Source organism: Seriola dumerili, unplaced genomic scaffold (genome assembly GCF_002260705.1).
Source record: "Seriola dumerili isolate Sdu_G_001 unplaced genomic scaffold, Sdu_1.0 BDQW01000017.1, whole genome shotgun sequence".
Taxonomy (NCBI): Eukaryota; Metazoa; Chordata; class Actinopteri; order Carangiformes; family Carangidae; genus Seriola; species Seriola dumerili.
Window position 1 is genome coordinate 3,220,332 of NW_019174272.1, and position 11,685 is coordinate 3,232,016.

The 11,685-nt window shown below is 42.1% G+C and overlaps 1 protein-coding gene across 2 annotated transcripts in view; it reads right to left on the minus strand.

The window, feature by feature from the left end:
* fam172a (family with sequence similarity 172 member A) overlaps positions 1–11,685 on the minus strand; it is a 160,995-nt gene that overhangs the window by 81,281 nt on the left and 68,029 nt on the right. For both annotated transcript variants that reach the window (XM_022754550.1, XM_022754542.1), the window contains exon 8: positions 8,174–8,293. In XM_022754550.1, coding sequence (XP_022610271.1) covers positions 8,174–8,293 — 120 coding nt within the window. The remainder of the gene's footprint in view (positions 1–8,173; positions 8,294–11,685) is intronic.

Consider the following 11,685-nt stretch of genomic DNA (forward strand, 5'->3'; position numbering starts at 1 on the left):
GAAAAAAGGATAGACAGCTGTGCACTCAAACTACCAACTACCACTGAGAGGGAGCGAAAAATAGAATTACTGTAAAAGAAAGAGAACGATGGGTTCCTGAACCGACAATACAAACCACAATGTATGGAAGCAATCCTGAAGCATATTGACGGCTCCAGCGTCACAGCTTGAGGTGAGAGCAACAGCTCCATATCTGCCTCTGGGCTGTTGAGAATATTATAGAAGAGTTTGATAATAACAAGACCATTCAACGGGACCATTCAAAAGGAGAATAAAAGTTTGGGCAACAAGACAAAATGTACCGAAACATAGATGCTTTATCTAGTTATAGCTGTAGTACTCCTGATGCAAAGTTCAGTTCAGTTGTTAAAACACTAGATACAAGGTGAATCACTTCCCTGGGAGCTTCTTTTGACCAGTCTACCTTTTCTGAGTTGTAACTGCTCTCCAGGAGCATTTACTGTATCTTACTCCACTGACTAGATATAGTTACTCTCTAAAAAAAGGAGAAGAAAGTCAACTGATCATAATAATGTTAATGTCCACGGTGTTCCTAGTTAGCTGTTTGTGAGGGAGTGGTGCGGTAGGATAATCTAGGGACCTATACACATTTTATAAGGAGAGTAAGGAGAGAAAAATCCATTTTGCTCACTGATAAGATAACAGCTCCTGACTCATAAACTAGCTAGTTAGTTGTTGTGGGTTAGTGATGCATGAGAAAATCAGATAGGAAGATGCTAGCAACAAAAAGGACACATGACGGAGGAGGACAGCTCAATGGATAGATGTGATCCACTCTGTATTCTAGCCAACTATAGCAATTTTGTACCGCCGTTTGTTCAGGCTGCTTGCCTTCAGGTTACCGAGATATTATAAAACAACCTGACTAAAGAGAGGAAAGCAGGATATGCACAACGGAAGGAGTCACATGTAAAAAAAATACAAATAAACCAAGGACTCCAACAGATAGTGTTCATGTTCTTAGAGCTTTGATTGTCTTGCAACTATACAACAATAAAACAAGACAGAATTAATAATGAAAGCAATCAGAAAATGCAGTAAAAAACCAAAAAATTAGAATCTGTCACACAAAATCAATTTCCCTAGACACTCATGGAATAACACGAGAGACACGAGTAAAGTATTTTCAACCCCCCACTCCTCTCCAACACCACAAATGTAATCTAGAATCCAAAGATGCTCCTGAAACATAGAGAGAAACACCAACAAAGGTGAGAATAATGGCGACGTATTGAAGGGAATACTTCACAAAGCCTATTGTGTGAGTATCCTTTTCAGGCAGCAAACCCGCTGTAATTTGGTCTGCGTCATCTGCCTCTAGTCACAATGCAGCACTACAGCTTTGAAATGGATGGCAAATGAAGGCCATTTGTACATAATCACAGCAGATAGAAGAATTCAGAAGCCCTACAATGTGTTGTTGAGGTGGAAAGAAAGACCTTGGTCTATCTATGGCAGCCAGCGCAGCTAAGGTTTGGCAAGGGAGGTCTTTTTTCCAGAAACAAGCAAATCAATTCAAATCAAATCAGCTTGCTAGCCGTGACATTTAAACAGTTCAATTTACATCCTTATGTTAAGAGGAGAGCCGCTCTCTAAGATGCCTATTCATTCACAAAGAAATTAGACGTCTATATTTCAGCTGCTTAATAGAGCAAATATGCTGTAGCTGTACTGAGGAACAAGCCATGTCTTTTCACGGTGTACAAAGGGCTAGGCACTGTCTGTCATTATGAGCAGAGCATAAAAACACAGAGAGGGATAATATACACAATATAGCCAGGACTAGAAAACAGGACCATGCATGATATGCATGCATTAAAACATACATGCACACGCAAGTGCGTTCACACACAAGTGCAAAGGCACATACACATACACCATCAGTGGTGATGGTGTATGTCCTGAGGGCTGCTGTCCTGCTGTGCGGGCTGGCAGGCACTTTTGTCATGGTGGTCCTTTTGTTTCACATCAAACAAAACGCCACAGCTTTGCATACGGCTCCACTAATTTCTGCTAGTGTGCCCCAGCCATTTATCATCGCCTCTCACCCTCTTCTCCTCTCCTCCCCTAACGTGGCTCTGATAGCTGCTCTCCACCAAGCTGTTCTGCTCAGGACGATACAGGCTTCTCCAGGCTAACGCTGACACACACAGACATGCACATATGCACACGTGCACACACACGTACACTCAGGCAAACATAGACCCATACAATATGTGCGCACCCACTTGCAGACATACACGCGCACGCACACACACACACGCACACTAGCACACACAGACAGACATACACACAGGAAACTGCACTACTCCTGCACCGCTTGCAAGCCCGCCAGCTATGGAGAACCTTGAGATAAAAACAGACCTTCTCTTCATCCCCTCCAGAAGCAATAGACAGGCTAGCACTCAGAGTTTCGAAGGCGGCCGAGACGTGCATACAACATTAGATGAGGGGATTTTCAGAGCCTGTGTACGGACATCTTCACAGCTGGGATGATTTTGTCAACAAATTAAAGAGATTTTTGCTTGTGTGGTGATGAACTCAGGTGAAGGTTGCGCTGGTCCTTGAAGAGCATTTCAGATAGATAGGAATGTGGAACTTAGTTTGACACAGTTTAAAGGAATACACCAACATTTTAGGAAAATAAACTTGTTAAATAAACTTGCTTGCTGTGTGACTGGGATTAAGACACTGTGCTAAGACTAATATCAGTTTTATCTCTGTGCATTCAGCAGAGAGGACTTGTTTAGTCTGGGAAAAGGACAAACACTGGAAGCAGGGAGGAAACTGCTAACTTTCGACAAAAAAGAAAAATTTCCAGCAACTTTAAATTTGTCTTATTTTACATTTTGTGTTGTGTTTGTTGGCAAGCTGGTCACCAATCCATCTAAGATTTGGAAAGTATGGAAACAACTTTACCATGAGGACAGGACTTCTAAAACACAATGCACTAACTTCTTCTTCTTCTATAAACCACAATGTGTAACTCTCACATGCTACACATGCTAAATACACAAAAAGAAAATGAGATGACAATGAGAAAGCAAATAAACATATTTTCCTTTAAAATCACAGAAGTTCACACTAAACATTACATGACATTCTAAAAGGTGAATTAAACTGTATATTATCATAAAATTTTCCAGACACATTTTGTAAGAAAGGATGAGGAGTGGAAAACAGGAGTGCGTGTCACTGCGCCGTGTGTTCAGTGGGCTGTTACCATGCCAGTCATGGAGCGGTACAGACCACTGCCAGACCCAGAGTCCTGCACAGAGGGCATAGTTGGCACCGCCGCTGCCCTGAGGGTCACCACGAGAGAGGGGGAATTAGGAGTATGAAGGAAATGGGGACACGAAACAGGACGTAAAGCAGAGAAGATTGTGGGATGCTGAGTATTGTGGAGAAAAGGCTCGGAGTGAATAGTAAGAGAGAGAGAGTGAAACCTAGAGACTGGCTTGGTAAACAAAATATGAAAAATAATTAAAAAGCAGTTGCATTGCACAGAGATATGGCAATGCGCTTGCTTGAAAAAAAAAAGATCTTTGTTTGATAAATAGGAAATCTTAAAGAGGCACAGAAAATATAAGTACAACTACATTTCTTTTCTTGTACTTCAATGTGCGAATCTGATTAGACAAAAACTATGCAGTGTAACACAAATAAAGTTATTGTTCGTTCATCGTCCCATAACACACAACATAAAATCCTCTAATTTGGTCTAAGGATGCCATATCACGGCAGGGAAATTCAATCACTTTCTAAACTCTGAGCCATGTAAAACAAACTTCTCTGACTCAGACTGATTCACCCAGCAGTGTTTCATCTTTCTCGTCCTCCACACACCACTATAACGATGAAGTCCACAAGGAGTGAAGAAATCCTCCATATCTATCCGTCTCACCTCAAGCATCTCTTCCCACATCTGACACTTCGCCACAACTCACAAATACACGTACACACACATGAAACCAAGGACGACGGAGAGAAATCTAGCTATATTCATTATAGATTGAAACAGATGGCACCATCCAGAAAGTGTACAGACAGATACTTTGCAAGCATGCACTGTATGTATGTGACGTGTTCTCAAAGGACACTTAAAATCTGTAATCATGTTTTTGAAGGGCTGTTGTGGCGGCTGGCTGGTTGTCTGGTTGGCACCCACACATTTGTGTACTGGGAGACAGATGCATTCTTACATAAGACCTTATATAATGCTGCCCTGTCCTATCCAATAAGAGTGCTCCTTTTTCACTCTGTGAGCGGGAAGGTTAGCGCGGGTTAGACAATCCCTCCTCAACACAACCACCACCACCACCACTACTTGCATGTTCACCCCACCCACCCACCACCCCCCACTCCTTGCAACGAATAAAGATGAAAAGACGGGGTGAGCGGAGGGAGATATGGAGGCAAGGGCCTATCCCCTCGGTCTCTTCCTCTCCCTCTGGTTTGTTGTCAGGTGAGACTTTGTCCTCAGGTGAAGAAAGGATAATATGAACCTGGAACCCAAAAGAATATGGTGTATAAGACAGAGAGACAGAGAGAGAAAGATGGTCCGCAAGCTAAAACCCCTTACACTTTGAAGGAAATATAGGAATACTGGGTTTAAAACAAAGTAGCACGACTGGGGGAACATGACTCATCCTTCCTTTAAAACTATATAGCTGAGAGAGACGGAGAAGGAGGAGCAGGGAGGAACAGGCTGGCCAAGCATGAAAACAGATGTCAGAGGAGACTGGAGACGCTAAGGAAGAGACAGAGAGAAGGACAGAAGTGCAAAACAGTGAACTGGGATGGATGGATAGATTCTGCGATAGCTAAAGACTGGTAGAGAGGGGAAAAGGGTGAAAAGGGTGGGGGCGAAGCAAAGAAAGAGCGAGCAGCCTTCCCCCTGCAGCGCAAGCCTCTCTTTCTCTCTCGCGCTCTCATTCAAAGGCAGTTAGCTACTCTTTGATGTATCTATAATTAGTCAGTACACACTGTGAAGTGTTTTAAAAGAAATCAAATTGCAATGAAACACTTGAGCACTCCAAACAGGGGCTAACATGCTCCGGAGCAAGGGGAGCGAGCAGCAGAAATTAATGGCGGGCCTTTTTGATGTGCTTGATCAGAAATGTATTTATTAACTGCAAAGGGGAGTAGTAATTAACCCACAGACAGCTTGTTTTCTCTGGGTCTTCTCATGTGTCAAACGGTTCATCCCGCAAGGCTCCACTCTCCACTCGCCTGCTCATGCGCACACACCTCCCGTCCTGTCCCGCTGGACCACTTTCTCCTCAATTAAGTAGACGATGTGTGTGTGTATGAATGTGTGTATGTGTGTGTGCTTGTATGTGCATGAGTGTGCGCATGCTTATGTGTGAGGGAGTGCAAAAATACAGCAATAACAAGTAAGAAATGTACAGTACAGTGGCGGCTTTAAATCCCATGTGTATATTTATATGGTACTCCTGTAAAGTGCATGTCTGCAAGTGGGAAGAAGTTTGAGTGCATTTGGATAAAAAGCCAAACAGCCTAAAGTGGAGCCTCATAGAATGCTTTATATGAACTATAGTGCAAAGAGAAAAAACTGAGATTTTAAATATGATGCATGCATGCTTGATTGAATTGAACTTGTCCACAGACTTCTCTCTTCTAACAAATTATTTGATAGGTACAGGTAAGCAATTGATGGTAGCTGATAAAAAACGACGAATGTGGTATATACTATGTGTTTGTGTTCGTGTCAGGTTGGAACAGGTGAAGGAGTTTCGACACTGATAGACAACAGGAGCTGGTATGGCCTCGAGGGAAACCTGACAATGGCGTATTCGAACACCCTGTCACTTAAAGTGAACACAAGGATCTTTCAAGTCTCTGTTTTGATGTTATCTTCACCATACTGAATCTGCTATATATGCACATACTGTATAGTGTTTTTAAGAGGGTTTTCACATGACAAGGACATCACATAAAAGAAAGAAGTTAGAACGTCATCAAGGCCTTTACACACGCACACACAAACACACACGAATGAACACACACACACACACACACACACACACACACACACACACACACACAGTCTGACTGAAGGAAACACAGAGAGACAGAAAGATACAAATAGAGAGAATAGCTAGTCTTCGTCACACTGTGAGAAAGCCCAGGAGATTGTGAGGCTGTCACGGACAAAACACTGCATGAATATTTAGCAGCCAAATTAAAATTACAAAATACTAAACAAAAAAAGAGTAGGTGAAAGAAAAAGAAAGAAAATAAAATATTCCTGAAAACACCAGTGGGACAAGTGCCCACCTTTAATCCCCCACTAGCCGTATCCTCATTGTGCCGCCTCTCTCCTCCTCCCCTGCCTAAGAAGAGAGGAGAGATACTGTATGTCCTAAATAATATGGGATGTGGTGAATCTAGCAGTAAATCCTTGAGATCAAGAAACCAGCAGACTGGCAACATAACGCAGCTGTCAGATCATAGAGAGACTTGCAAACACAACTAGCACAGTGTGTTAGCTAGCAGAGCTTAATACAGTGTAGTCCTTTGCGCTAACTGTATTTTAAATGCTAACACAGCTAGCACAGCATGTTATAAGCTAGGCACTGAGCCATGTAAGCTACATACAAGTGATTGTTGGGATTTCAGAAACCACAAAGCTTTAAAATTAGAAATAGCAAAACAGACTTTTGGTTGCTTTGTTTATTTTATTTGGCCGCAGAGAGCTATGCTGGAATAAACATGAGAAAATGCATAATTTTTTATACTTGACTGCAAAATTAAATCTTTTTTTAGGAATATGAGCCCAAAATAGCACATGCAGATATTGCCTTTTCAGTGGTAAAGCAAATCCAGGTTATCAGAAAACAATTAGTTCAAAAAAAAAACATTTAAAACATGAAGTAAATATTTTCTAAACTTCATATTATCTGTAAACAATCTCTGTACCTTAAACATCACATCCCGGAACCTTAAATCTTTACAACTTCAAAATTATTTATGTGTGCTCAATTTATAGTTTCTGTATCATGATCTTTGGATTAGGATTTAACAGATTGGAAGAAAAAGCACTCAAAGCCAGAGTGACACTTTATCCCTTTTAAAGCACATTAACGACACAGCACAGTACAGTTTGCATTGCTTTATATGCTACTGGTGTATATATATTAGACTGGATGATAAATCAAGCAGCAAGTAGCAAGCTGGCAGGGTACAAACATAAACTTCCCCACCATCAAACATGACTCCTAGATGCTACACCAACCCAGTAAGGATAACTCACCGTGATGGTATTGGCTATCTGCACACTGAAGCTTTATTATTAGCTAACTGTAGTCACTGAAACACTAACAGAAGTGAAAGTGATGATCAATATGTGATGCAGGGTCCCAGTAGGACACCACAGCAAACCAAAGACTAGAAAATAAAGCATTAACCTCAGAAGCCTTCATATAACCCGCAAAAGACACACTGTAGGCCCATGTAGCTCAAGGGTGCAGTTATAAAGCCAAGAGGCTGGCCAAACTTTTATTTTCACCCTCCCCTGTGCACCATTAATTCCTTCAAATCCACTTCCCTCCCACCATCTTTCAACCTATCCTCTGTCTCTCTTAAGGCAGGGAGATCTGCATGCTATGCAGCAGATCTGCTTTAACAGTACTACTGTTGTTGTATTGCCATCCCGAGATTTAGCTATACAGCCTTCTACTTTCCCCTCTTTTCCCTGTGTTCTTGGTGTGTAGAGGAGGTGGATAGCGCCCAAGGACAAGGATGAGCCAGATTGTTTACAGAAGCAGTACTTTTTCAAAGAAACTAAATACTATTTATTTTTAATTGTTCCACCATGTTTCACACAGTATCACTCTTCTGCCCGTCTCCCCGAGGTGACCGGTGCATGTTCGTATATATGTGAGTCTAAGTTTGAGAATATGTAGGTTTTTGCATACTGATATGTTTGTGTGCATGTATGGGTGTTAGTCCCGTATGTACTGTAGCATTGCAAACTTCAATGTTAGTCTGTATAAGAGATGGAATATGCAGATTTTCTAGCATGAACATGTCTGAGAGTGATTGTGCTGACAGGAGTGTATTGTGCGTCTCAGTGTGTCTTTATGTCAGTGGGAGGTAGGAAGGATAAGTGGAAAACTAAAACACTCACCAGCTCAACGAAAGACAGCCCTCCATAGCTGTGGGCCATGATGAAGACATTCTTGGCTGCGGCTTTGGACACAAAGTGGTCCCACACATAAAGCACGTGTTCCTCGGAGGAACCATTTTCCTGCAACAGAAAAAAAAAGCCACTCCAATGTTAGATCCATAACCAAATAGACTAAGGGAAACCTTATGAGCTTGAACTCTGTCAACAAACTCTGACAAGCACGGCTGCGGAATTAAGAAACATTTAAGGTGCCCAGCCAATGAGACTGAAACATCAATAGAAATGTCAGATTCTCAGAAATGTAATGATGCAGCATCAAAACTGGCACCTTAGGGCCAGCCAAAAAGAGAGAGGTAATAAAAGAGAAACAAAAAAGTGGCGGTGGCCTGAGGTGATTTCTATAAAGAGCCACACTTCAGCAGATCAATAAGTCTTGCATATTGCAAATGCCCTAAATGTAAAATTCAATAGCCTCGGTGACGTAACGTTTAAATCTTAATTTGTACCCTGTTGCTGAATCGATGGCCCATCTATGCGCCAGTAGAGGCATAATGGGAAGACACTAGGGGAAGGTCAAAGGAAAAAACAACAATGAGGAGATATACAAAATACACACACACTCAGGTACAGTGTCACAACCATGCACACAATCACAAATAAATATACCTACATATGTTCTTATTCTTATCTGCATGTACACAGTCATACACACACATGTGCAGGACACACACATATAACTAGAAGACATGTTAAATCAACCAGAGATGTAAGCATTTATCCAGGGCCGGAAAGAACAATAGTAAAAGTACAGGCGAGAAAAGGGCATCCGATAATGAACTTGTGACATTGATTTTAGGCTTTGATTTCCTATCAAACTGTCTGGTTCACAATAGAAATCCACAATACATTCCCACAAGAAATTACACTACACATGGAGCATTGAGTAGAAACACCTAGATCGCAACACCACACTGTATTTAAGATAGTGCCGCACTGAATGCAAACATGATATACACACGCACACAAGCAAACACACACACACACACACACACACACACACACACACACACTTCTCTTAATTAGCATACAGATGTATATATATATATTTAAAAAAAAGAATGTCTCGAAATAAACAAACACATGGCCTATAGAGAATGTAACCTCATCTGTTAATTGAGTGTCAAACTGTTCCATGTGACGGCAAAACAAATAATTAGTGATATGAGGTAAAGGACAGAGGAGGCGTCTTAAGAGACTATCCTGTTAGCTTGCATAAATGTGTTTGCATTTTCCAAAGTGAGATAGTATATTATCACAGAAAGATAATTACTTCAACATTCGCTCTGATGAACGTGGCAACTGAGGAGAAAGTGAAGAGCACAAACATGATACAGAAAATATGGTTTAAACTTTACTTTTAGAATAAAGTAAGGCAGCTTGTGATGTGATGAGATGTTTTCACTTGCACGCATCTGTGTGTACAAGTTCGTGTGCAAGTCTGTGTGTGCTTGTACTATTTGATGATGTGCTGATGTGTGTTTTTGTTGCTGTGTTGGTCTAGAGGTAAATTAACCTGTCAGAGTGTTTGTGTTTACTGCTAGATTAGCATGAGGGGGTTGTAGTGTCAGCACCCACCTCCATTCACAGAGTGTGATGCAAGAGCAGGCAACTCTGCTCTGCCCTGCCCTTCTGCCATCAGTGATGTGCATGTGCTTGTGGTGTGTGTGTGTGTGTGTGTGTGTGTGTGTGTGTGTGTGTGTGTGTGTGTGTGTGTGTGTGTGTGTGTGTGTGTGTGTGTCTGTGTGTGTGCGTTCCTGTGTGCATGCAGGGGCTGGCTGAAGCAGAGTTGTCAGTCTGAAAGGCTGTGGCATCAAAGTCCTTTGAAGTCTACCTCTCTCCTCCGCCATGTCACCCCCCTTGTGAAGCCCATTTCATTACGCCCCCCCCCCATTCCTCCTACCATCCCTCCCTACCTCCCTCACTCCTTTCCTCTCTCCTACCTTCCTTTTCTCCTCTGCTGATTCTACCTGTTCTTCTTCACACTCCTTCTCCTGTTTTCTCCACCTCTCCACCCACCCTTTAGTGACAATCTCTGACAAGGACACATTAGGCAGGGTATGCCACTATACAGGACATTACATCTTTATGCGTGTGTGTGTGTGTGTGTGTGTGTGTGTGTGTGTGTGTGTGTGTGTGTGTGTGTGTGTGTGTGTGTGTGCATGAGTGACTGAGTGAGTGACATTTACATAATCAAAACTTCCAAAATTGCTGATATCAACTAACTGTGGGAAAAATGTGGCAATGACTGATAACTGACAAAATATTACTTTTCAGTCCATGTGAAGACAACATGAATGATGTTCTTTATTGCTAGACTATGTGTAATAGTAATAATTTCAAGAAACATATTGTGTGTTTGATGTCTTCATGATGGCAAATGACTGCCCCCGTGGTCCTGACTCCATCACCCAACCTCAGACACAAACACACACACACAACAACACACAATCTTTGCCTACACCCTCAGCGTCAGGCGACAGAGTGACTGACTACCTGGCATGGCAGTGTAGTGAATTATCTAAACAGCATTTGCATATTGTAGCAATTATTTCCTGGGGTTAATTAGCTGCAGTGGAGCACACCGCCCTGTGAGACTGGCTTCCTGTCACTAGCTCTCACACAGTATCGTAGCTTATTTATTTATTTTCCACTGTTTCCCCCCCAGTTTGTTTGTGTGTATTTGTGTTTGTGCATGTGGGTGTGTACGTGTGTATGTGTGTGTGTATGTTGTGAGTGCATCTGCCAGCACTGTCAGAATAGTATCCCAACTGCACACCTGTTGCCAACATCCTTCAGCCATGACTGTCAAGGGACATTTGAGGGTGTGTACTGTTTGTGTGTGTTTACATACATAGTGATCCATACTGTCCCTGCAGAGAATATAAAGTACAAATCTGCTCCCTAGGCAGCTGCAGGACCAGACAGTCTCCAGATGCTGACAGCTAACTATTATCAAAAAGAAATAAAAATGGTGTGAGAGCCAGAGAAAAGGAGATGGACGGATAGATAGAGAGAGTGAGGAAGAGAGTGAAGGAGAGAGAGCGAGCCATACGTGGGGGGTATACAGTATAAACAGTGTGTGTGTGTGTGTCTTGTGGAAATAGACAGCAGTCCATGAGTCCATGAGTTTGACAGGTTCTCTTAGCTCTGAGTTGGAATTCACAAACATATTGCCACACACGCACACACCTACACCTACACACACACACACCTACACACACACTTTATGCATGCAAATAGGACTAATGTGCATTTATTGTCAGTCATCATGACCTCTAGTGCAGACAGCTCCCTATAGTACAATCTTGTGTAAGTACTTCCATCACACAGCTTGTGATTAAAGTGATATATACTCAGTGATTGGACAGCTCAGTCAGTACAGCGAGGATGCTGCCAAACAAGTCTTTGAGCAATATACTGTGTATGGGCTATATACTCAATATACAGACTGG